Consider the following 27,655-nt stretch of genomic DNA (forward strand, 5'->3'; position numbering starts at 1 on the left):
GTGTGTCAGGCTACCGACTCATGAAAGACTATTTTGCAATTGACAATGCTTCTTTTCAGTTAAATTTATTTGTTGAATGAAAAATACCAAATGCTGACAGTTTCATATACCATTTGTTTTTCTACAGTACATGAGGATCATAAAAGTATTCTTGAATTCTGTCAGTGTGCAGTTCTTTTAAATGTTAAAATACGTCTACAGGTCCTCGAGGCAGGTAGTTGGAAGGGTGTAGTTTTTTAAGTACACTTTGTAGCTGCATCCGTTATGCTAAAAGTCAGACTTTAATAATAGGTCTAGTGAAGGTGCAACCATCATGCTCGTTTGAAGAGTCCATGAAAAGTAACTGGGATGTTTATGTCCACTTCTGCCCTGGCGACTTCACTCATGTCCTTTGCACTCAAGATCAAAAGGTAGCCAGGCTTTGGTCCACTTCCAGGACTAATGACAATGCTCAGGACAACACCTGAACCAAAAATAAATAGGAGTTACCTAGCTGAAGCAGCACCAGATACTTCAACAAATCTCCACTATATCATCCTACAAAACTGCAATGACCATTAAACCAAAATCTGAACAAGTTTTCCATTATTCTATCAGTGAATATTTGTGTACAAGGTTGTGTAAGACGGCCGGCATTCAAAGAAAGCTTTCCTAACTCACTGGAGAAAAGACTTGAATAGACTTGAATAAAGAAATAACATTACCATCATCCTCTTCCAGGGCATCTGGGTGTGAAACAAAGATTGGTTCAGAGGGATAGGCATCTGGTTCTTGCCATACCCATGTCTCTCTTGTTTTGATATTCATCTTGCAAAGCTAGAAAGAGATAAGGGTGGGGGATGATACTGAAGTTAATTTCTCCCTTTTATATAAAGAGTTGTTAGTCAAACACTGACCAACTCTCTAGATATTGCAAAATCACCACAAATTAAGACATAAATTATTTTGCACAATGCACTTGCTATTAGAATATGGGATGGGATGTTATCACAAAAATATGAAAATATGACAAAGTGATGGTCACTTTACCATATCCAAAGCTGTGTTGAAAATTAAATCTTAGCCCAATAGATGACAGACTTTTTCTAACATGACTATGTTTTATCATGAGGTGTAAAAGGAGAACAGAAATTTTGTGAAGAATGGATTTAGCTCAGTGCACAAGAATAGACAGATATTTGGCTAGATGTTGAAATACAGTGTTCATAAATTAATGTCCGTATTGATGGATTATGTGTCTGTGTTTATAAAGAGCGAAAGAATACATTTAGTACTATGAACACCTTTTAAATGCTGGGCTGAGAATCACTTTAAATATATTTCAGGTTTGAGTGAAACCAGATGACTTTTTGATTGGGCTTGATGTTAATATTAAGAGTCTCTTGAAGATAGTGTTAAAATTGCACTAAACTGTGTTGTCTTGCACATTCCTATCAATGCTGGCCCTGACCATATTAAGGAATCTTAATTTGCACCCATCTTAGCACATAATACTTACCCTGTCTGGAACAAAGTGATTCAATCCAAGTCCATATGCATATGTGTACGGTTTCCCAGAATACTTTGCATAGTTTATTTGTGGAAACTCAAAAGCTATAAAACAAAACACAAGAACATTTACAGGAATTAGTGGGTCATTTTTAGTCATTTATTTATTTAAAACATTTTTATCCTGCCCTTCGGCCCAAAAATGCTCAGAGGGTGGCTTACAGATCACTTAAAAAACAAAAAACTACAATTCCTGCTGTCGGTTTTACAACTGAAAAAAGATACAACACAAAAGGAAAATAGATTGGGAGGGAGGAGGAGATTTACTAGGCTGTCTTTGTTATTCTGGTTGAGGATGATCTTACCTTGACGGGGCCCTGAAAAAATAACTTCTGGCTCCAGCCAGATGGTTTCGTCACTGTGCAGAACTGCAGTAGCTGTTGTATTAGGCAATGTGATTAAGTTTTTGCCAGTGTCAGCCTAGGATCAAAAATGGAAGCTAATGAAAAAAGTAGTGAGGAGGGAACATTCTTATGCTTTCTTACAGGACATGCTCCATTTTCCAACAGTACTAACAGTGCTACAAAAACCAACTTCGGACAAATGTTTGCAGGTAGGAGCAAGTTTGATTCACACAATAATAACAGGCACTGTTCTGTAGTGCTTTCTCATATACATGCAGCTCCCCATTGTGTTCAATATGTGTTCAACCATGTAAACGTGCATTGTGCTGAACCTGGAAGTGACCAGGAAACTTCATAAAGACGTCACTGAAACATCACTAAAAGGGCAGAATGGGGACAGGGTGGGGGCAGAATGGGGTGTTCGCATTCTTTTTTAATGGGTTTCAATTATAAATGATTTCACAGATGCGTGCAGTGCCTTGGAACTAACCCCTGTGTAAATGGGACTGCCTGTAATACAAACACACTGGTCATGCTATCCTAAAACTGCCTCTGCCACAATAAGAGGCTAGGAGGCTAAGAGAACAGACATTTTCTGTAGTGGCCCCCACTTGTGGAATGCTTTCCCCAGGGAGGCTAGAACTCTATTTCACTGTTGCAGGTACCTTCTCAATATTTAGGGGAAGGACGTATCGACGAACTTCAGGTTGAGGAGCTTTCTGGGCATTTTTCTTCACTTCTTCCCAGTTCTCCCGTAAATTGGCTAAATATAAGTAATTGTAAACGAACTCAAACCTGTAGGAGGATAAAAGTATCAGCATTCCAATGTTGAAAGCAAGCAATTAATGACATCTAACATGGTTTTGTTGTGACACCCTAGAAGCAAGAGATGGATTAAATTTCCTGAAGAGTCCTGGCCCACAAAATTTGTTTGACAAAAAAAATTATACAGTAACTGCAGCATATAATAAAATATAGTGCACAACCAGCCACAATCGAAGCAAGTGGCATTTTTAAAAAAACTAGCAGAATTGAGCATGCAACCCTAAGGATCTAGAAACAGGATCCAGAAAATCAGTAAGACTTGGGCTTAAAATCTTCGATTATTCAGCTGATCCCTTTGTCTCTGCAAAATTACTCCCGAGTATTAGGATATATTTCAGCATGCATATTCTATCACTCTTAAAAAAGAAAGCTGACAAAATCCTTCGGTATTTGACACATGCTGCTTGGATTTCTTCAGAGCTCTTTTGAGTGCTATGCAATGCTCAGGCTGTATTCAGGTGACCCTCCAAACCTCTGAATGATAGTTTGCTGCATTATTTGAGTGTTGCAGGAAGCTATGGTTTGATTAAACCACAAATAAACTTGGTAAGACACATGCACCAAAGAGGAGGAAGCATGCAAGCAAAGGGAATATTCCTCATCCTCCAAACTGCGGTTTGGAGAATCACCGGAAAGCAACCTTGTCAATACCCACCCCTTCCATGTGCATAAATCCACAACCAGAAAACCGTGATCTTCATAGGTGTTGATGTGATGAAAAAGGTTAAAAGGTGAAGTCCTGAATTTGATGTTGAGGTACTTCTTTTTTTTCCTATCAGCTACATGCATCCATACCTAAAAAATAGAATAAATCACACTTGAACTGTGCGAACCCATAAAATAGCATCTACTGCTTTGTGCCCTTAGATAATATACTTTTAGGCCCTGGAGCATGTAAATTGCAGAGCAGCATCACTTACCCCCATTTTTTCATTTGACTCGAAACAATCCATGTAGTTGGCACCCCAAAGACTCCAGGAAGAAAGAAACTTGAGCAAGTTGATTTTCACTGGTGTTTCCACAAATACGATGTAATTTGGAGTCATTCCAAAGCTGTTCAGAAATACAGTTGTGGGTTTTATTTCAGGTGACGCAGCATTTTGCATACATGAAAGTGTGCAATATTCAGCTGCATGCTGTTTCTTCCCGTTTTTAATTGCTAATTTACCGTAATTCAATCTTATCTGTCAATAATAGACAAGGGCTTTGACATATGGGGCAAACAATTTGTTGTTAGAAATGTGTGCTTTCAAATTTGGATTGATTATATGAATGATATTATTGGTCAGGGACATGATTAAAAGCTTTTAGAACATCAAAATGAGGAGTATCTACCTGAATACCAACCCTCTCCATATGACCCAGTCATATTTGCACTTCCAGAAAATACCTAATATGTAAGTTAGGCAGTACAAACATTTGAAGATGCTTTTCTCTTTACCTGATCACATTATCTCTTTAGCAATGCTTTCCATGATACATGTACTATAGAGGGAAATGAGGCAGATGGGGCTCGTCAACCTGGGAAGGGAGCCCATTTAAGAGAAGGAAAACTCTGATCCTAAACCTCCATTATCTTGTAAGATATGTTCAGGGAAGTAAACCCTACACAAATCCAGAGTTGAGTCCCTAAGACAGTTGGATGGCATCCTGTATGCCTCCTGGCAACTCCTGCTGCCAAACGTATTGCTCTGTTTTCCTTTGGACTACATCAGTGAAGCCGGGAGGGGAGTCTTGTCATCTGGGCAGCCCAGGACTTCCATACACACTGCCCAGGCTGGCGCCCCAGAGAGGTCTCTTCGGTGCTGCTAATGCAGCAAAAACAATGCAGGAGGCAGCAGTTATGCGTTACCAGTCTCTGCAGTCATAGTAGGCGCTGTGATTCTTCAACCGTTTGACTTCACTCCCAGAGGTGCACTCCATTGTCTCTCGAGAGAGAGAGATGGGTGCCAACAATATGGCCCTTTTATATTAGCTGAAGTCATAATGTTTATATTGATGGAATATTAGAGGGTGGAATTTACCTGTGCACGTAAGATGGCTTGAACCTGTCGCTGCAAGGAAACTGAACAATCACCTCGCATTTGGTCATTGGATCTTTCTTATCTAAAAAGAATATATATATATATATATAAGACACAATTCATCTGCTGATGTTGTACAAGCCAATGAATGAGAATTCCATACAAGAATAAGAAAATCGGTGCGATATATGAAAAAACGAAGGGTATCCAGCATTAATTATACTTGGGAGTAGACCCACTGAAACTAATGGACAGACCTAACTTAGGTCCATTAGTTTAAAGGGGTCTAACTCTGAGTAGAACTTAGTTACAACTCAATCATTCTGTCTTCAAACACAAGCACGGCTTCTCTGAAAATGAGCTCGTCATTACAAAAACCTCTTTTGATACTTTTTTTTGCAAAATACACACACACAGAGCTTCTGACACTTTAGCTACTGTGCAAGAGAAGGAAAGGACGCGGGTGGCGCTGTGGGTAAAAGCCTCAGCGCCTAGGGCTTGCCGATCAAAAGGTCGGCGGTTCGAATCCCCGCGGCGGGGTGCACTCCCGTTGCTCGGTCCCAGCGCCTGCCAACCTAGCAGTTCAAAAGCACCCTCGGGTGCAAGTAGATAAATAGGGACCGCTTTCTAGCGGGAAGGTAAACGGCATTTCCGTGTGCAGCTCTGGCTCACCAGAGCAGCAATGTCACGCTGGCCACGTGACCCGGAAGTGTCTTCGGACAGCGCTGGCCCCTGGCCTCTTGAGTGAGATGGGCGCACAACCCCAGAGTCTGGCAAGACTGGCCCGTATGGGCAGGGGTACCTTTACCTTTACCTTTACCTTTAAGAGAAGGAAAAGCGACAGAAATCATAGGAAAAGCGAGAAGTATTGCACTATGTGTAGCGGATAGATTTTACTCATAATGGAAAAGGAAAAATGCAGTCATATTCTAAGTACGCAGATGTTTTTTGGAAGTGAACAAACCTGCTTGCAGGGGAGGTATCCGTACAACGTTGTAGGCAAGGGAAAAATTCTTTCCAAAGCAGTTGCCCATATTGTAAACAGTTCCATCATTCTCAACGTGGGGGTGTGCTGTTACTCCATTAACAGAAACATATTTGCTGATATCCACCTGGAGAGCATAATAGAAAGATGGCTTGTTGGTCCATACATTCATCTGGGCTTGACACATGGATGGCGGCTAGCAGATTGAGGTTGAATCCTGACAAGACAGAAGTACTGTTTTGGGGGGACGGGGCGGGCAGGTGTGGGGGACTCCCTGGTCCTGAATTGGGTAACTGTGCCCCTGAAGGACCAGGTGCACAGCCTGGGAGTCATCATGGTAGACAGCTGTCCATGGAGGCACAGGTCAATTCTGTGTCCAGGGCAGCTGTCTACCAGCTCCACCTGGTATCTTGTGGCTGAGACTCTACCTGCCTGCTGACCATCTCACTAGAGTGGTGCATGCTCTGATTATCTCCCGCTTGGACTACTGCAATGCACTCTACGTGGGGCTACCTTTGAAGGTGACCCGGAAACTACAACTAAGCCAGAATGCGGCACCTAGACTGGTGACTCGGAGTGGCTGTGGGACCATATAACACCGATCCTAAAGGATCTTCATTGGCTTCCAGTGCGTTTCCGAGCACAATTCAAAGTGTTGGTGCTGACCTTTAAAGCCCTAAACGCCCTCGGTCCTGTATACCTGAAGGAGCATCTCCACCCCCATTGTTCAGCTTGGACACCGAGGTCCAGTGCCGAGGGCCTTCTGGCCGTTTCCTCACTGCGAGAAGTGAGGTTGCAGGGATCAGGCAGAGGGCCTTCTTGGTAGTGGCGCCCACCCTGTCGAACACCCTCTCATCAGATGTCAAGGAAATAACTAACTTTTAGAAGGCATCTGAAGGCAGCACTGTATCAAGAACTTTGTAATGTTTGTTGTTTTAGTATGTTCTGATATATGGTATGAGCTGCCCAGAGTGGCTGGGGAAAGCCAGACAAATGGGTGGGGTATAAATAATAACATTATTATTATTATGACACAAAAAATCTAAAAAGAAACCATTTGCCGGGGGGGGGGGAGGAATTCAAACTGATAAACAAGGAATATGACATTTTAAAAGAGGTTTGATATTGTCCAGTTCCCCTGACTTGGTAATATAATCCCCCTTCAACTGGGATAGGATGGGCCTGTTGGAAAATCAAGGCTTGTACCAACTGCAAATAAGATCAGAAGGCAAGATGACTCCTCCAAATATACTTTGTGCCTGTGTCTTGAGTCCTTGATTATTCACAGAATGATTCTGGATACTGTAGTAGCCCCTACACACATTGGGCTGGACCCTGAGTTCCTATAAGCAGAGTTCCACTCACAGGACATCCCTGCTACAGGAAGGGGGAAAAGATATTTCTTCCCCAGTCCCCGCCAATTCCTCTCTGCACAGTTCCCTGAAAAGGTTGAGTAGTCACCTGAGAAAGTTTCCCCTTCCTCCAGCCGGAGGACACCTTCTGCTAGATTTCAGCCCCACAGAATTTCCTAAACAGAGGCAATCACTGTAGAAAAAAGTTCTACATACTTGGAAATATATGAAGTTATGATGCAATGTTATTTTGCCATAAATGTATGTTTCACATTGACATTGCAACATGTCCTTGCAGCTAATTTTGATAAACACACTGCTGCTAAGGCATAACTATTTATGCAGTTTTTTCATGCACAAAAACTATCTCTTGCAATGAAAAACAACCCGACTCGAATCTCTTAATGATGGCATTGTCCTGTCCTCTGGTACCACCTATAAGAAGGTCTGCCTGCTCGTACCAGCAGTGATATATTTATAGCAAATTCTGTAAAACTACTGGTCTCTTTATAGCTCTTGCTGAAGCACGACATCTATAAAGCTAACACGGCCACTTTACGATGTCATAAATCCAGTTATGAATGCCCCACAAGTGGTAGTAACCAGAAGAATGTCATTGGAATGTCATTTGGCTCTGGCATAAATACTAAAAATGTCTGTGTTTGCATATTTACTAGTGCATTCTGAGAGCACAGACTTTGCAAAATATTTATTGAAGTATTCCAATGTCTGGACTAGATTCTAATGGGGAGAGAGGTCTGGCATGTAGGAACTCTGCCACAGACCTCATATACAGCCAGACAGTTCTCTAATCAGGTATTGTTTTGCAGGTGCAGACTGTGCGTCACCAAAAGCATTCTTTCCTTTTCCTTTTTGCATTTCTCCTCAACCTCTGCCTTCTATCTATCATCTATCTATCATCTATCTATCTATCTATCTATCTATCTATCTATCTATCTATCTATCTATCTATCTATCTATCTATATCAATCTATCTATTTATCATCTATCTATCTATCTATCTATCTATCATCTATCTATCTATCTATCTATCTATCTATCTATCTATCTATCTATCATCTATCCATCTCTCTCTCTCTCTCTCTCTCTCTCTCTCTCTCTCTCTCTCTCTCTCTTACCTTTTTAATAGTTTCCAGATTCTCTGGGTTAATTTTTGTTATGAAGTTTGTCTCGGTACAGGCATAAAAATCTTCACCCACGGGGTACACATTCACCAGGGCATTGTCGGTGACCTCCACACCTTGGAAGTATGAAAAAAACCTGCCAAACAGAACCAACAAGGACACTAGATTATTTCTTCTGGTGGGGAAAAAAAGAACACGGCTTCATCCCCTACAATATGCCTTTTGTTTTGTCACCTGGAAAATATATTCTTGCATGGATCTGGGTAAGCATAGGTGCCAAATTCTGTAATCACGACTCTTTTCTCGGTCATTGCCCTTACATAGGCATCGGTCCGGATAAACCTATAGAGAAGGAAGAAAGGTGGTTTTGGTCTGGTATGTTGGAGCCCTCAGGTCACCTAGGACGAGTGCGCTTCCCATGCCGCCTGTCACATGCTCCAGGTATGTCATATATCTGCTCAAACGACCCCAACTATATGGATGGAAGTTACAGACATTGTCAAGAAGCGACAAAGGAGTAGCCACCAGAGTGGAGTCCCCGTGCTGTTACCAGCAATGTGTGAATAAGGATGGAAGTAGAAGAGGCATGGAACAAGTTATAGAAAAGGCTGGGGTGGAGCTGGGGAGCTATGTGCAGGACGGAGTAAGCCAACCCTAAGCGCCCTTGTTGCCCGAACTCTGGATATTATTAACCCCTGACATTTCAATGTTCACCGTGCTATGCAATCCTTAACGTTATTGTCCAGTAAAGCCTGTGAGGCAGATCGCCGATCCCCATTTCATAGAACATAAAATACAGCCAAAATGCATTATTAGCTCTGGAACAGAATGTTTTTAAAAGTCAGTTTGATTTGGACAAGCCTTGGGCTTGCTATCAGTGGGGAAGGCAGAGTAGTAAAAATGGAGATGCTTACCTCCTGTGATAAGTGACATGCCCCTCCTTGAAGTCAAACTTGTGAAGAAGTGCTTGGCCATCAAACAAATGATAAAATGGTTCTGAGCCAACTTCAAATAAACCCGGCCCGCATCTGAGTAAACTGCCTCTGAGCCAGACTGGGATCCTGCCTATTGAAATGATAGCAAAAAGCGCCGTCACATATTTAAGAAATAAAAGGGCCCATGGGAGATGCCAACTGTGTTCGACTAAGAAATCAGGCTGCTAAGCGGTCTCAAGTCTTCCCTTATTCTTTGTATCAATATATTTGTGAGGGTTGAGGGGAGGCCTACCTCCTCAGGGCTGGTCACCCCTCACAGAATCAAATTGACAATGGTGGCCGCTGAGAAAAGAAGACTAAGGTTGGAAAACATGAGGGTGGTAATTTCCACCTCATCTTCTGCCCCACAGGCTGCCTTCCCAGATGCTGCTGCAAGTGAAGGACAGCATGAGGCCTGGTCCCACCCAACATACGCTCACACTGTGCCAAGCCAACACAGACAGATTGTAAGGCAGCAGCTGATCTTTGGAAACTATTAAAAAGCAGCAAATTGTCAGTTGCTTGGATAAACATATTTTCCCCTCTGACTGGGCAATGATTGGGAAGGGATAGCAAATTTGGGTTTTCTGCCTCAGGGACCATAACGTCTCTGGGGAGGAACATCACAGAGCTTCTCCAAGGTACTATAGATTCTAGCTATTATTTCACTTACATTACATGAACCCCAAGAATAGGGCTAAATAAATACATTTGTTATCCAGCAAAATAAAAATAAAAATTGATGTTCTGTTTAGAAGATGTTTACCAAACTTAGAAGTCTACTTCTGCACTGAAAAAAGCCTCACTGTACAAAGGCCAGAGAGTGGGGAGAGCAAAGTTTTGTTTCGTGGAAGGCGTTTGAAAGAAGGGCATGTCCAGAGATTTGTTGCTTTGTTACATTATTGAATTTCTATTGCGATGTTCTAGGATTGTCAGGTTAACTTGAATGGCATTTAATTAGTCCAGGTATGAAGCAGGATTTCAGGGCTTGTGATGATTAGGTCAACAATTTCAATTTGTGGATTTTCAGCATGAGGCTATGGAAATGCAATATTTGACTTTAATTAAATAAATTAGTATTACAACAAAGAACACCCAAGGTTTCTTCAACTCTCCCTCTGTATCTCTCCGCCCTGCCCCCTCTAAAGGTTTGCTCATGAAGGAAAATAGCACACTGGGGCAATTTGGAAAGAAAGCATTAGAAATCCACATACCCGTGACATTAGCAGTTATTGGTGAGGAGAGTTCCTCCACGGTCTCAAAGAGCTTCTTGTATCCACCTGCTGGATGTTCAACTCTGAAGGGTGTTAAGAAAACAAAGGGTGAGCAAGTCCTTCCAACTATTGGATGAAGGTTAGAACAGAGATATACATTCGACAATAATTGTTTTGACCAGCATAAATAGGAGGCAAGGTAACTTGAGATGAAATGTATGATTGTGCCACGCTCCCCCCCCCCCCCGATAAAATTGGTAGTGTTTTTAGAGAAATGTGGCGATATTCACTTTGTAGAGCAGGTTGTGGCCAAGTGAGAGTGCTGAATAAATTTCCAGAAAGTGGAATCGGCATAGCATTCCTCCAGCCATAATGCAAGCTTCCCCATGACCAAATCACATTGAACATGGACTGAAGGCACAGATTACTCATCCTCACAAGTGCCAGGCATCATGTTCCAGAAACTCTGTGATCCTGCTCTCACCACAGGGTGAACTCTCCTATTCCAATACCCTCCCAACACATGTTGGTCACAATTCGAAGAACTATGCTTGCAATGGATTAAGCTTTAACAATAAAAATCACAGAATCAGGAGCCCAGCTTTACTACTGTTTACTACTGCCCTGCCACAAGAATTTGTGGATTCTTGTTCGAATATCATGCATGCCCCATAGGCAGCAGCAGCAGCAGCAGCAGCATGTGAAGACTGACTTTTTGCTTCTGATAAATTTGCTAGCTGCAAGAATCTAGTGACATTATCACACTTTACTGGGTTGACATTTAAACTCTATGCAAAGCAAAGCCCAGGGAAGGTACTTACTGGCTGGTCATTTTCTCCCCAGGAAAGGATTTGGACTTCCCTGAGCCAAATGCAGAGTACGGCAGTCGGAGATGTGTGCTGGGTATTTATATGAAGGTTAGGTCTTACTGACGGGAGCAACAGCTTTATGGAAACATATGAGCCAATCAGCTGGGCCCTGGGGAACAGAAGCATCTTTCACCTCTCAAATCCTCCTGAAGCTTTATGAGATTTCACCCCGCTGCTCAAGAGAGGCCTTTGAATGTTTTCCAGAGACCTAAATCCCCATGCAGAAGTGGATTACAATGAAACAACAAGGGGAAAGAAAGTGGACTATAGTCACACAGCCTGTAACGTGCTCGCTGCTTGGCACAAAACCTTTGCCCCATTACCCAAACCTCCAGCTTGGAGGAACTGGCCCGCGGCACACTGCTGGCTCCAGGAGACTGGACTACATAGGCTGCCAGACGCCCCATTTTATGTAACAGAGAGTCTCTGATGGACACGAGAAGCAGAAGATTGCAGCAGCTGCCAATGGCATCTGTATTTAACCTGTCCTTAAATCCAATCACAGCTGTGTAGGTTACACTTCATTATACACCAAAACAATTTTGTAAAGTTCTATTTTAAAAGAGGAATCTCTGCCTCCTCTCAAATTAAAAAAAAAAAGGTTTTATTAAAAACACTGCATCTGTTATTGGACAACAGCACAAACACCTTTGTCAGTTATCTGTTCAGTTTTTAGCATCAGAGCAAGCAATGTGCGGCCTCTGAAAGTGCATTAGAAGGTCATGCATGGACTGTAGCCATATAACTTTTACTCAGAGTCGACCCACTGAAATTCTTAGTTCTATGTGATGAACATTGGTTTCAACTCCTTGTTTCCTTTTCTCAATTTTGGCAGCAAGCGATTTGCCCAGAGCAACCAACCTGATGCATTCAAGATGTTTGGGAGCACAAGTCCCACTGTGGCTGGAGCTGCGAGAAGCTGTAGTCGAAAACAGCTGAAAGGCACCAGCGTTTGGGAAAGGCTGGCTTAGAGACTATAAAATACACAAATTATCATACTGCATTGGACTAAGGCATGCAGGCTTTGGGGCTATACAGAACTATTAACCATAGTTCTTAGAAATAGACTATTGTATTTATGGGAATAGTACAAGTTAAAGCAGATTGTTACTCTCTCAAACATTGTGAGCATTGTGCCTGTGTTGCAAAACACACATGGTTTCTTAATAGGTATCAGAGAAGAGAATATTACCAAACAAATCTTTAATTCCCAGTAATCGTTTTTCTTGTGCAATTAAGCTGCAAAGGCCACATTCTTATAGGTGTCTAAGCTTTGCTTATATGGAACTATAAAGTGTGGTAGGTCTGCCATAAAGAATATGACTTGAAAGTGTAAAGGACTCAGATAAAACATACCTGAAAATTATTTTCTTTGTTCCCGTTTGCCTTCCTATGTTATTTTCCAAAAAGATTTTGAAGCCAATTCTGTGAAACACTGTTCTAACCTTGAAGAAATGCTCAGTAGGGCTGAAAACATTAGTTAGCTGCTGTATGATGGCTCTTGCAACTTAATTAACATTAATTAAATTTGGCGGAAGTGAATGAGTCTCTGATACAAAAGGCACTGAAGGCATGTGTTGCAAGTGTAGCCAAAGGCTATAAAATGGTAGGGATCATGAAGAGAGGATGGGAATGGGCATATTAAATTATCAGGAATACTGGCACATTTCATAGGAAATATCTGTCACACATAAAAAGATAGCAAATAGTGGCTTAGAAGGATTGACAGACTCAGGGCTAAGTCAGCATTAAGAAAAAAGGGATAAACCTATCAAACTTCCACATGGAAATGAAGGTATCTAAAAACCCAGTATGATAGCTACAGCCAATGTGTGATGAAAAATAACCCACGTCAGAAAAGACTCGGAATAAGCAGGTTACCTCACAATTATTGCAATAACTCAGAGCATCTTTGGTTTTTAGAACTGCCCCATAATAAATTATGCTGTTACAATTTGGGGCCTTCCATTTACCACTGCAGCCTTTAAACATTGCTCATACTACGATAATCTAAATTCAGTGTTAAGCGTCAGAAAAGGTACTCCATATAGTCTTCCATTTGCTACGATATTTAACCCCTTAAGTGCAATTCTGCGTTTAGTTCCTAAACTTGCAGGTCCTTCTGCTACAATTCAATTTCAATGCACTTTCTGAAACACCCTTCCGAACAAAACACAAATAGAGTACCAACATTATGTCATTTTATTCAACAAGCTTCCTCTGACAGATATTTTAAAAATATAAAATCAATTAAATATTGACAGATACATGCTGTAAACACAAAACATTTACAACAGATAAACATAACATAAAAAGAAAAGGAGAGGTGAAAAGAATCTGGGCAGTGTAGTCTTACTACAACACACAATGGATTGGATTCAGAGTAACCTTAGTTGTACGTAGGTCCCACTTAAATTATATTAGTGATGACTTAAGATTTCCCCTGAAAACTAGTTGAATTTAAGCCTTGCCAAAGGCCGGTGGGGGAAGGGGGATAGGATGGAAGTGTGGCTTTGCCACTGGGGAAGTGCTCTGCTGACTGGACATCCCATCTGCCTTAGAGGCCCCTCTAAGCCCCCAGGAGCCATGGAAGCAGTACAGCCATTGTTTTTCCCATTTGTGGTGGGATCAACTGGGGGTGACCTTTGAGCCACTGCATTCAATCCCCTTCGCTTGTACAGTCAACATACTGGGCTACCTACTGATGCTGTCCTGAACCTGCCGTAATTAATTTCCCTCCCATTGAAACAGGCGGGAGGAAAGGTTTTAAAAACAAAACCAACCCCGTCAGTATGGAAGGGTGATGGCAGTAGCAATACCTTCCAACTCCCAACATGGCCAGAGCAAGCTGGTAGAGATTTGGAAGTGGAGATTGCCTGCTACTTAACTCTCCGCCTCATCCCACTCAGGACTGCTCTTCTCACATAGATCCAATTTACTGGCCTAAATGGAAAGAAAGAGAACCAAGACAGTGTGAGAGGAAAACCTCAACACAAGTAATGGGACCAGTGACCCATTAACCACGTATTTCCAAATATTCCAGGACTACAAATGTAACACACTTCGAACCATTGCAAGCAAGACTTTTAATTGCTTCTTTATGGCTGTTGAAGCCTTTTTCTAAGAAAGGCTGAATTTGTGTAAAGATGATCAGCTTTACAATTGCTCTCTTCTGTTTAACACTGTGACACATGTTCCATGCCTCCTTTTTCTCCTGCCTCTTCTTGGTCAACAGCGGACCTTGCAAAGTTTCAAGACAACAGACGACCAACATACACGGTAAGTGCAAATTGAAAAGTAAAAGCTGTCTAATCAAATTGCTTGCACACCTATTGCTTTCACTCAAAAAATAATAAAATATTCTCTACTTTTCTACTTACAATTTCTAAAAAAAAATGCAGTACTTCTTGAAAATTAACACACACACCAGCTTACTGAGGTAAAAGTATGCCCCCATTTCTTGGAATGGGTTATAGCATGCATTCTCAATTCTACTAACTCCACCATCTCTTTCTTTTTGGCTATTGGTATCTGTACATTTTTGGTTACCCTTCATTTCACCCAACTCCACTCACACACAAATATTATCTATTTACATTGGTTGGTTTCTTTTGTAAACATCGATGTCGTCATTTCCAGACTTTAGGTATGACAAGAGAACCCTGGGATCCAACCTATTTTAGCACAGTTCAACAAATTCACATTTTTGTATACTCGCTCACTTAAATGTGGCTAATATTTGTTTTCCAAGCAAAATGGCTTTACAAACATCAGATTCGTCAAAAGACATAAAATTAACTTCTCAGGGTACGAAGCTTTGGCTTTCGCAGGCTGAGCATTGGCTGCTTAATTGTGGGCCTGTCTTCAAACAGGATGGCTTCACTTTCTGTGGTTGGAAATCTGTTTCGATAGATCTCAGGATACTCTTTCTGAAACTGAGGAACAAGATGCCATGTTAGTCATACTGAAGTTACAAAAAACAAACAGTGCTACAACCAAGTAAAAATTCTTATAAAGACAGTCAGGGGTGAGCAGGGAGGTGGCCAAGTTTGTTTTATTTTCTATTTATTCAATTTTAACATTCTACTTTGCTACAAAATACTGGCTTAAGACTTCTTGCTATCCAGAATGAAACAATTCTTTCACTGGCAACCAGCTAGCTACAGAGTAGGAACTTTAAAATGTACTTTTGGCTGAATTTAAGAAACAATTCAAGCCCAACAAAGTCTCCATTACTACAAGAGAGAACAGAGAATAGTAACAACAACTTGGTGATTTAAAAGCTGCTTGCTTTAGAGCTGGACTCCAGTCATAAGACTTAGAAATTCTGGGACAAGTACAATTTTGTGTAGGGGGTTTGTCCAGGAAAAAAACAAACTCAAAGGTTTTTGCAGAAGAACAGAAATCCTCTGTATTAAGCTTCCAAAGATATTGTACTTTACCCAAAAGTAGATTACAGTAAATAGTGTGTCAGGTGACCCTGAATAAACCAAACTAAACACTTACTTAGGGGGGGAGGGGAACCCCTACTTATTCAACCTAGCATGCACTTTTTCATAACAATTGCAGGGGTGTTCTGTGTCATTTTAGAGTACTACTAATATCAAAGCAGAGACCAACTGCAAAAACAGCATGTCCACCATTAACCCTTTAAGCCCGAAATCCTTTGCATACTAATTGGAGAGCAAATCATATGGGACAGTGGCATTTATTTCCAAGCCAACATGCCTAGGATTCGGCTGGTGAAGGAGGGATAAATCTCTACTGCAGACTTGCTCTTGATCCATTAAAAAAATGAAAAGAATCCCCACCACCACACACCCCTAGTTTGCAAAATGCATTGCCATTCAGCCAGACATCTTGAGGTGGGCTAGATATGATTCTGCATACTGTAGCTAGGGATTTCAATCCCATAAAAGAATGCCATGTCCTCCCATTACAGAGTTACAACACAGTCGTATTTGCACTTGCAAAGCCGCTGGCACAACGAACACTGTAGCGCTAGAAAGTCCCTGTTCATCACAGCAGGGATGGGGGTGAATTTTGGAGGTCGAGAAGAGCAGCCACTTACACCTCAGCAGAAGTTCTGGTGTACTATAGGGACATCTGCTTAACACAGATAAGTGCCTAAGCAGAAAGCTAATTAGCAGCAAGATTAAAGTAGCAACCTGGGCCAGAGCTGTTATATCTTTGCCCGACTTGCCAGACCTAAGGTGCCACCTAAACCTTTGCGGTACAAGCCTTGTTTTCACCACTACAGCAGAAGAGGTAGCAGTGATGGGGCTGTAGCAGGCTTCAGAAACAGATGCAGCTTTTTTAAAAGGAAAAAGAAAAGATGCCGCTGAACAGATCCCTTTGTTCTTCACACTGCAAGCAACCATTTCCAGGCAGACAATTTTCATCTAAATGAGATTGCCAGAGGTAACTTAACTGCCAGTTCTGAAAACTAAATGGCTACCTGCTTCACAAATAATGTTGATGCAGGTTTAACATCTTCTATTACCTGCTTAAGCTTCTTCTTCTTGTCTTTCACACTTAATTTTCTGTCCTTAATGACGCTTTCCAGAAGCTCAGCAACTGCTGCCTGAGAGGTGAAAATCTTTTGTGCATCAAATTCCTGAGAAGTTATCCTCTTGCAGTAGGAGTAAGTTGGAAATATGGTGCTCAGTTCTTCCCCTAGGCACTCCATCTGCAAACAAAGATAATGTCAAGTTCCAGGCATTTTACACAGAGTTGGTTTAGTGCCTCTGTTAAACAGCAAGTGCTCTCAGTCTGACGCTCCCAGTTCCAATCTAAGCTAGGGATGCACTGAATGGGTTTCAAACCAGGATTCTCTCAGCCCTCTCTCTATCTGTCATATGTAGATGATGATAATAATAATAATAATAATAATAATACTGACCTACTTATAGAGGCTGAAACTCCCAAAGGGTAAGATACCAATGAACAATGGAATCAAAGTATGATAAAAATATGACCCAATTTTCTGAAACCACAGAAGTACCCAGGGCCATTGGACTCAGAATTATAGTGCAGAGAACAGTTATAGTATGAAGTAACATAATGAAAATTTGATTCCTGTCAATTAATAATCAGGTCTGGAAGTCCACGGAATTCCCTGAAGACCAAACTGAGTATAGTGGTCCCTTGGTTGTAGAACAGCTTGGCTCCCGAACGCTGCAAACCAGGAAGTAAGTGTTCTGGTTTGTGAACATTTTTTGGCAGCTGAACATCTGACGCGGCTTCCTCGGCTTCTGACTGAGTGCAGGAAGCTCCTGCAGCCAATCGGAAGGCGCACCTCGGTTTTCGAACGGTACCAGGCGTCGAACTGACTCCCGGAACGGATTAAGTTTGACAACCAAGGCACCGCTGTAATAGCCAGAAAGCAACCAAACAATATCTACAGAATCTTTGCTAGGAGCCAAACTATTACAATTGCCTGAAGATATGGGAAGAATAGTACCTCAAGGATGCAAAACATCCTTAAATTTAAGGGGCAAGAAATGTCAAGTTCTGCATTTTAAGGAGGAGCCTTAAATGGGTAACTAGATGAATGTGTTAAGATCTCTGACTCATAAGAGTTTCTGTTTGAAGCATGAAAGGCATGCTTCAACCTTTTCCCTCACCTGAGTAGTTTTTAAAATTTCTAAGTGTTCTTGTACGGCCACTTGTAAATAAATCGGGACTTCCAGAATTTCTTGGTGATGATCCATTAGAAAGGATACTAATCTTATGGCAAGCAACTCATCAAGATCAACTTCTTCTTCACAACACAATATACACCGAGAAAATGTCTGTATCATCTGGAAACATTTAAACAAACTGGTTAGGAAACAAAAGAATTGTATTGTGGCAATTATTTGGGAAAGAATGTGGTATCATGTTCCTTCCCAAGACATATCCCCTTAACAGTAACAATGGCACAGAAGGGAAGACTGATAACATTGGAAGTCTAAAATTTCAGTTGTACAATGGAACAACTTAAGAAAAAATTGGAAAGCAACGCATCTTACCAAAGACCTGGTGCCCACTGCATCATGAAGTCGTGGCATATCAACATTTTCACATATTCGAGAGATCATGCGCATCAAGAGTTGAAGTTTTCTGCGATTTGATGGAGGAAGCAATAAGCAGCAGATCTGCAGTGCTTCAATAGCAACTCTTTCTAAATGAGATTGGAGCATCTCTAGCAAATTAAAAATTGGGGACAGACATTATTCTCAGTAACTGTATCAAAAGCAGAATTAGCAATCCTGCATGATAATTTCCCCGCATAACACAAAGTAATAGTTTTTTGGTAATTGATTCTACTTCAGTTGAGAAGTTAGTTATGTGCTCTATCCTAGACTTTTGTGCTAAGATCCTCAAGTCGCTTCATTTTGCTCCAGCAATACAGGTGAAGAGCAAATGAAAACGAAACGTTATTATTTTAACACCGAAGTGTGCTAAAGTCCAGTTACATAAAAACGTCTAGCTAGTTGTTTAGAAGTTTAGAGACTAGACGAATGATTTAGCAGTCCGTGCCCAACAGCAGCTTCTCTCTTTTCTCTATATGTTGTTTGGAAGAGTTGCCCAGTAGCTACGCGGGTTACAAATATGCTGAATTACACAAATATAACAGCATTGACAGAAGAGCACACACACTTGGCATTAGCATGCACTACAGAAAATACTGGTGCTTGCATGGCAAAATATTAGTTTTTAAAAGTTACTGAACCTCAAAGGCCCTAGGAACCGTTGTGACAAATCTTGTTGAATACGTTTAGTCATTTAAAACCTTGGGGTTTGTGCAAAGGAAAAAAAAAAGGCAGAAAAACAAACTAGTTAGTAAATATAAATCAATCAATCCCATGCTCAGGAAAGCAATCTTACTTGTGCCAGTCAACATAAGGGTGCTGGGGGGAAGCGTGTTTTCTGAAAGTTGTGTTGCACTTTTGCAGAGTCTTTTACTGATGGCCATATCAGAATTCCCAGGTTTATTTCCTATTTTAGTAACCAGTGTAGTGGTGCTTTGGGTTTTTTGGCCCAGATGGCCCCAAGGATGTGGTTTCACCGTGATCTCTGCAACTGGAACATGGGCACTACACCAGCTAGAGCTGCTATTTCCACGTAAACTACGAGATCTGAAAAGTTGCTTTGATTTGTAGTTACCACTAGATAGCTCTTGGTCTGGAATACTTGCTGCGGAAACTCTATTGAAGACACATGTTTCTTTTGGGCCAGCGACATCTGAACAAAGATCCAAGAAACAGTCTGGATTACGTGCAGAGTGAAACAGCTGGTCTCCATTACTTGCGAACGGTATATGAACTCCAGTTTCAGAAAGTGTTTTTAGTCCGTCTTTACTACACTTGCCTGAGGCGGTATCTGCAATTCCCTCCAAAGAGTAACACCTTGCCTTAAGTTTGAGAGGCACAGTTTGTTCATTTTTCAGTCTTGAAAGGTCCTGACAACTTCCACCTGCTAGTTCATGAACGGTGACATGTTCACAAGGCAAACTATCATGCTGCAACTTTTTATCATGTCCCTTTTCAGCTGTACACTTTACAGAAACTGTTTTGGAAGCCTCAGCTTTGTCCTTTTCGCCAGTCTTGAGCAAACTTAGCAGAAGGCATTCGGTTGACTTGAAAGAGTTTAAGGGTGGAGTTTTTGAAAGAGTCAAGTCATTCCGTGCACTAGATTTTCCACTGGATCTATTTGGAACTGCGATGTAGCCACACAAAACTATCAGAAAATGAAATACAAGTTCAGATGCAGGCGATGTGACAGGGCAACAAGACAAGCAACGCAAGTCAGAAAAGTTAAGTCAGAAATGTTAGTCATGTTGAAGAGAACACTTGCTCAGTCAGAGGATATTCAAAAACATAAGTGCAACAGATAGCTCAGATATGCAAGACTAAGGACACATAACAAGCCAGTCTGTGTTCAGCATTCAGTGCAAAGACTAAGAACAGAAAACCAAGTTGTTAAAATTTATAATAAATTACTTGTCCTATTAAGGCAGCCAGAGTTCACTCTGAAAATAAGTGATTTCCAAGTGAAAACCAAGTGATTTCACTCTGACACATGGCGTCTTAGTCCATCTTCTCAAATGCCCATTAAAGTTTGAGGTGCCTCAGAACTAGAGGAATACGTACCCAGTATATTCACAAATAACTCATAGTACTGAAATGTAAGCAAAGGTTCAGGAAGACTAAGAAAATAGTCGGCAACTGTTTTGAATACATCTCGTTCAAAGCCCATGTACATTGGCTGGCTCGTGCCATTGCTTCTAGGCCCTAAAATACAAAAGGAAATAAATCTCAGTAACACTGAATTTGACTCTTCAAAAATTTACAACGCGAAACAGCACAAAGAGCTGTGAGAGAGAGAGAGAGAGAGAGAGATATTATGGGGCAGAGGACTCCAACCCCCTTTATGGTAGGGGTTAGCAGGCAGGATCTCCAGCAGTAGAAAGCTCAGAAACAGGCATTCTGAAAGGGGAGCCAGCCTAGGATTGGGCCCAATTGCTGCAGCTGGTACAGGGATGGGGTACAAGCCTCCTCCCCCCATTCTGTATTCAGTGAGTGGCTGGTGTGTGGATGTGGCAGCCCTTCTGCTGCTCTGAAAAGCCCTGACGGCAGGAGTTAGGATTTCGGCCATAACCATCATTATACATAATAATGCAAATGGAATTATCTTCCTGAGTGGCAAAAATAAAGTTAGTTAGTTATTCTGGCTGGGGTATGGTGGTGGATGGACCCCTGACAAGACGTAACACAGCAATTCTTTTAAGAACTCCCATTGTACAGATTAGGCACAAATTTGTGGTGCATTTATGGAATTACAGTGTTACTATTTTGCTCTTTTTTTGGCCTTAATTTCACTTATCTCATAAAATATTCTAAAAATCAGATTATTGGAAGCCCAGAATAAATAAGAGCCCAGCAGATGTCACCAATATAGTATTGGCATTTCTATTCTGTTTTCCATTTCTATTTCAGCACCTGACATTTCAAACAATGTGTGTCTAACTTACAGTTTGCCAAGCACTTCATAGCTGACAGTACCCAGTGAGGGAGGTCTTCTGCAAGGAAGGGGGTAGAGGAAGGAAGAGACAAATTGACCAGTTCCCATTATTATTCTTAAGAGCAGACTTCACATATTCTTTCTATTTGTCCTGTTTCATCCATCATCTAAGGGCATATTCTGGAAGATATAACATCTCACTTTAACCCTCATGCTACCCATGAGACATAGCTGGGAATTAGAACAAGAGTTACCAGCTGCTCAAGGTCACAATCTAAAAAAGCTTCATGGTTAATTTTCTAGTCACTGCATCACACTAGCTAACCCTTAGCTGACATAACCGGTTTTAAAACATGCAGTTTGAGAAGAAGGAAAAGTTCTAGACTTCCCCTTTGCTCCTTCTTCCCTTGTGCTAGGTTGTGATAATGAAGCATATTTACATTAAAGTTCTGCTGAAATTATTATGATTGCATTTATCACCCGCCTTTCACTAGCACATCCCAGGGCGGGTTACAATTAAAAACTTGAAACAGTTAAAACAGATCACAATCACACAAAACAGGGGGCGGGGCTCTGAAAACAAACGTGTCAGGTGTCAAAGGTCAGGCACATCTTCAAAATTCACTGAAAGCGGAATAGTGAAGAAGCCAGGCACCCCCCCCCCCCCGGGGAGGGAATTCCAAAACTTAGGGCTTCCACAGAGAATGCCCTCTCCCAGGGCACCCCGGAAACATCTGAGGGAGGGGAAACTACCAAGAGAGCCCCCTCTGCTGATCTTAGCATCTGGGAGGGCCTGTAGGAAAGGAGGCATATATCTTTCAAATTACTGAGAGCTTTATTAATTAATTAATTATTAGATTTTAATTATTAGATTTTAATGCCAATGTTAAATTACCAGACAGGAGAAATGCTGCACTTTCTGTAATATTTGAAGGGGGGTGGGGTGGAAATCAGGTTTTCAAATAATTGTACAGGACTTGCCTGATTTGTCTTGCAGAAGAACAACGCCACGTTTACTTGTATTAGTCATGTTGTATATTATGTACCGAGGAACTATTTGTGCAGGGTGCAATACTTCGCTGAGTGATGGCATGCCTAAAATGGTTTGCAAACTGCAAGGAGGAAAAAAACACAACACCAGATAATTCCAGAACTGAGCACATCACTTTGGGGGGTCTCTAAAGAAAACAGGCTTGCAAAAGGATTCAATATGTATTGATGTTCAAACATCTCTGAAATGATAAGCATATCGTTTTACTGTGTTCTTAATGTTACTGCCTTCAAATCAAAACCAAGCTTTCATGAAAACTTCACCACTGGGTGATCACAGTAAATAAATCATAGTATAGGGGAAGAGGGGTGGCCATGTAAATCCACTGTAGTGCCTAGTTCGAAATGAATTTTCCTGTGGTGTCTAAGGCATCATAATAAGCAAGGATAAATCTGTTAAGCACAGACAGGTAAAGGACAAGGACACTAGAGACCCGGCATCTTCAAAAGTCCAACAGAAGTTCCATGAAGTATCACAGAAGCCGTGTTCATAAGTAATGCTTAACTATGATTTACCACTATTTGCATGAGCTGCTGTGAGTTTTGGGCTCACACACTCCTCCCTCTGCTCATTATCAGCTATGCAGCCAGGAGGAGTTTGGCTGAGTTTAGTTTTGGTTTTCACAAAACCTGGCTTGGTATTACATATGAACCAGAGATGGAGTAAAGCAAACTTTAGTTAGTTAAACAAGCTATCTTCATTACCCATTAAAAATAGGTTTTAAAAGAAATTAACCAGAGGAGCATATCATTAAAATATAAACAGGGCCAGAGACAAAGCACACACATTCTTCCCTAGAAGAAATAACTCCTCTTCCCAGCTTAAGCTACTACAATAATCCATGCACTTTTTATGTTTTAGTAGGACTAGTGCTCTTTAGAAATGCTAATATTTTAATTCAATTTGGTGTATAAGCTTGCTAAGCTCAAAGTTTCCAGTACAGTGGTACCTTGGAAGTCAAATGGAATCCATTCCGGAAGTCCGTTTGACTTCCAAAATGTTTGAGAACCAAGGCACAGCTTCCAATTGGCTGCAGGAAACTCCTGCAGCCAATCGGAAGCTGCGTCAGATGTTTGGTTTCCAAAGAATGTTCGAAAACCGGAACAATCACTTCTGGTTTTCGATCGGGAGCCGAAACATTCGACTCCCAAGGCATTTGAAAAACCAAGGTACGACTGTACTCAAAATGCTCTGCCAGCAATAAAGCATACAACTTAAAAGGAGGCTTCTCCCAACAGAATGCTTTGAGAACCATCAGGACACTACAATGATCTTTGCCCAAGAAGTTAACAATTCTATCCTTAGGCACATTGGGAAATGAGAGGAGTGAAGAAGACCATTTGTCACTCACTGTATCACAACCGTGTTTCTCCAAACTTCGTCTATGTCCGCTTGGGTTATTTGTCTTATGCACATATTTTTCCTGTCCTCTTCCATCATTTCACTTTTCACATTTTCTGTGTTCTCCTACAAAGGAGCCATAATAAACAGGCATTATAAATATGTATAGTCAAGACTTTTACTCAAGAGTTTGGAGACAGTCATACTGTCTCATAACAACCATTCTCCTCCCCATCCTTCCAGGAGTCTGGAAGCCAGAAGACCGCTAATGGATGTTCCCACAATTGCTCATCAGTTAGCTGTTCCCACAATGTTTACAGCAATCCTGCAACACCATAACGTAGTAGTGGGCAACTTGTAGCTTTCCCAGATGCTGTTGGACTACCGTGTTCATCAGCTCCAGCCAGCATGGCCATTGGTCTGGAGTTGGGTTCAAAGCCCCATTCAGCCATGAAGCTCACTGGGTGACCTTGGGTCAGTCACCATCTCTTAGCTTAGCCTACGTCTCAGGGTTGTTGTAAGGATAAAATGGAGAAGAGGGGAACCATGTATGCTGCTACACTGAGCTCCTTGGAGAAGGATAGAAATCTAATAAATAAATAAATACTCAGAAGCAGGTCTGTGTTCCATGGGTTTACTCCCAGGTAAGTGTGCATAATGAGTCATAGAATCAGAGTCAGAAATAACCTATTACCTTACATTCCCGAAATTCATATTTTTTGGGTGTTCTTCTGGAGAAATGTGGTAACTTAAATGTCTTTTCTGTCTGTTTAGAAATATTATCTGTGCTCTCACTCAACGGATACCGACGTGGCAGAATTTTCACTGGGGAAACTGAAGGAAACCTGTAATTTTAAAACACAAAAGCTCAACATTGAACAGTAGCGTCACAGACTATTTTGAAACACAGTTTGCATTTCAAAGTATTTGGGAAAGTGTTCATCACTCAAAAACATTTACAGTATAAAAGTCAACAATTTTCATTAAGGTAATGGATACATGTCACATACAAGTACTGAAACGTAGGAAGAAGAGGAATTCTTTCATTGTATGAACAGGATAAAAAGTAAGTCCAGCATCCCAAGCAGTTTGGCACAAGCCTAGTGCATATTATATCATACTACTAGATGCTGATCTTATGCTACAGCTGATTTTCAATTCCATGCTACTCAAAGGTGGAAACTGTGAATAAATTAAAACCTCATTATTTTTGGTAGTAACACATGAAACAGGGGAAATCAAAAGGACTTTTGCATCCAATCAACCCATTTTTCCAAGTTCGATCAATATGGTTATATATTACCTGAACAAGTTATGGTTGTCATCTAGATTCTCGGAGCCCCATCTTCCTTTTATATCCTCTATCACATGATTTTTGAGAAATTTCCTTAACAGCTGAATAGTTTGCTGCCTAGTAACTTCTGGACCAAAATTACTGTTATTCTTCAGTAATTCATGAAGCCAGTCGATTGCTTCTGTTGCCGTAAAACAATTCCCATATTTTTTGAAGTGTTGCCTGTGTTTCCTTCGTGGCATTTCTGCCCGAAAATATTTAGTAACTTCATTCCACTACAAGGCAGAAGTGAAATGTAGGTTTTTAAAAAACAACAAGAATAAGCTAACCAGAATCTGCAGTTTGGAATTGGTAATGAAATGGTACGTTATCTACCACATAATGCACCAACGCCCAAATATACCACAAACCCTGTGCTGTTTATCAAGGAATTATTAATGCATGTCAGAATCCTCATTTCAGCCATAATGGCAATTGAAAATGTAGTAACATTCCTCCTTATCTAGAAGGGCATAAACAAAGGGCTGATTACACATGGCAGTGCTGTGAAGTGTGGAATCTGCAGGTGTGCAAAAGGAGGAGTCATGATCACTCCACTCCATGGCTTCCTCAATATAGGCAAATGTTTTGTCCTGCCACCACGAATCACATATTCATTAACCACTAAACATACTCAAGGCCCCTTAAGAGCAGTTAGCACCTGTCAATGCATACTTACAGGTGTTGATCCACAGATTCTAACGTGGAGTAGTAACCACCTTGTGTATGATGTTAAACATGCACTTCTAGGGCAAAAGGGCAAACCAAATTAAAAATACCAGCTTCACCAGTGTAGAACTGGATAATTTTCTAAACATGTTTCGTGGCCCTAAGTGGAAACCACTTCTGGGTAGTGCTGCATGTAGCAATCACACGTGGAGGACTTTACACCCCATGTCCATGGGCAATCAATAAGCTGTGACCCTCCATATCTTATTGGACTACAATTCCCATTATCCGCAACCACTTGTCATGCTGGCTGGGACCGCACAATCCAACATCATCTGGGGGAATCTCAATTTCCCCACCCCTGGGGTCCTTGGGCGAAGAAGCCAGTTGCTGCTTACTAGCATGTGGGCAAGGAAGAGAAAAACCTCCGCATGCCATGACTGTAGCGTGCAAGAAGAAATTAAAACAAACCACATCCCTGATGGCTTTTAAACCATCAGGGTTTTAAAGCCATCTACTTTAAAACTAGAAACCCCCCCAACTGCTCCCCCCGCCCAGTCTGAAGGTTTTCTCCATTTTCTTTGGGTTTAATTTTGTTTCATTGTGTTTTTTTATTAGTTTCAAGCACCTGGAAAGGATTGGGGGGGGGGGAGAGAGAGAAACTCTTTCGGGGCCCCAAAAGGCAACCTTAAAAAAGAAAAAGTTCTTATTAAAGAACAAAACAGACACGAAGACAAGCAGACACGCGAACTGTGTCACGTGTGAAGCCGCCCCAACCGCGCACTCCGGGCTTGCTAGTAATACGCCGCTCTGCATTCATCGCCCCGGGGCGAGTCCCTCCCTCGCCGCTTTCTCCGCCCCGCTTACTAGCTTGGTGGCTCGGTAGGGACCCGGAGACACCACACGGCCCTCCATAGCGCGCCCGGACCGAGCGAGGCGAAGGCGATGGCGAGCGACGCCAAGCAGGAGGGCAACTGCTACCGGACGGTTTGAACGGCGCCCCGGAGCCTCTGATTGGAGGAGCACGAGGTCATGTGACGCGCGCGCACGCACGCGAAGGGCGGAAGGAAGGTGTGTTCTCCCCGATTTTTCCTCTGTCAAGGAGGACTAGATAGTATTATAGGGCGGACGCGGGTGGAGTTTACCGGCCGATTTGTCCAAGGGAGGGAAAATCGGGCGTGCTGGACTGGGGATAGGGTGGGGTGGAAAGAGATTATGGAGCTTTTTTCCACCGTCTCTCTTAAGTTCCAGCGGCCAGGGATCGATTCTGTTTGTATGCCGCCTTTCCATCGTTAAAGCCACTCTCAAGGGCGGCTTGCAACCTGAAAAATAAAATTGCACAACTACAAACGTAGCAAAAAAGGTCATAAACAATAAATAAAACATCAAAAAGTAAACAAGCAAATGGGGGAAAATCCACATAAAGAATAAGACCTAAGATAAAAATGCAAAAACGAGAGAGTCAGTAGTATCAGCAGTAACAAGCGCACACACACAAAGTAACGCTGGCACAAAACCCAACACATACAATACATTAAGTAGAAGAATAGAAACATAACCACCCACTCACCCACCCCTCCCCCTCTTCCCCCTCTTTTCTTCATAACCTAACATTGTATGCATCATTAATGTCTCTTAACAAATGCAAGTGAATTGTAGAATTCATAACTTGAGAGACATCACACTGTTTTTGTATACTTAAGAAATTTCAATAAAAAACACCTCCCACCAAGGCAATGCCCTAACCCAAGAACCTGCTGAACAGCCTCAGCTTTTGTAGCTGTAGTCAGTCAAGGCCCCAACCTCCCAAACCAGGTGGAAAAGGCTAGCGAAGTACTGTAAGGAGCAGGTGTTCCAGGACTCAGACAATCCAGGATTGTTTCTCTGTGTGTACGTTCAGTTTATACAAAGAGTCAAGTGCCTTCTGCTGTGGAAATGTCCCCCTGATGCCATAGGTGGGTTTCCTTTTTATT

General features: G+C 41.7%; 2 protein-coding genes across 2 annotated transcripts; both read right to left on the reverse strand.

Moving 5' to 3' along the window:
- Positions 1 to 49: 49 nt before the first annotated feature.
- RPE65 (retinoid isomerohydrolase RPE65) lies at positions 50 to 13,364 on the reverse strand. The gene is made up of 14 exons (XM_083743089.1): positions 11,233 to 13,364; positions 10,412 to 10,494; positions 9,138 to 9,288; positions 8,458 to 8,565; positions 8,218 to 8,359; positions 5,706 to 5,853; positions 4,742 to 4,823; positions 3,638 to 3,770; positions 3,373 to 3,512; positions 2,558 to 2,687; positions 1,854 to 1,968; positions 1,499 to 1,593; positions 705 to 816; positions 50 to 463 (listed from the first exon to the last, which is right to left on the reverse strand). Exons 1-14 carry the CDS (start codon positions 11,241 to 11,243, stop codon positions 312 to 314), a joined length of 1,602 nt encoding a protein of 533 aa, XP_083599215.1. The 5' UTR covers positions 11,244 to 13,364; the 3' UTR covers positions 50 to 311.
- Positions 13,365 to 13,464: 100 nt separating this feature from the next.
- On the reverse strand, positions 13,465 to 26,702 carry DEPDC1 (DEP domain containing 1). Its single transcript, XM_083742990.1, has 12 exons — positions 26,550 to 26,702; positions 24,984 to 25,249; positions 24,375 to 24,525; positions 23,691 to 23,806; positions 22,270 to 22,400; positions 21,299 to 21,346; positions 20,418 to 20,558; positions 19,153 to 20,004; positions 18,294 to 18,466; positions 17,907 to 18,083; positions 16,784 to 16,969; positions 13,465 to 15,215 (listed from the first exon to the last, which is right to left on the reverse strand). Exons 1-12 carry the CDS (start codon positions 26,595 to 26,597, stop codon positions 15,075 to 15,077), a joined length of 2,430 nt encoding a protein of 809 aa, XP_083599116.1. The 5' UTR covers positions 26,598 to 26,702; the 3' UTR covers positions 13,465 to 15,074.
- Positions 26,703 to 27,655: the final 953 nt, after the last annotated feature.

Source organism: Podarcis gaigeae, assembly GCF_964106915.1.
Source record: "Podarcis gaigeae genome assembly, chromosome: 6".
Classification (NCBI taxonomy): domain Eukaryota; kingdom Metazoa; phylum Chordata; class Lepidosauria; order Squamata; family Lacertidae; genus Podarcis; species Podarcis gaigeae.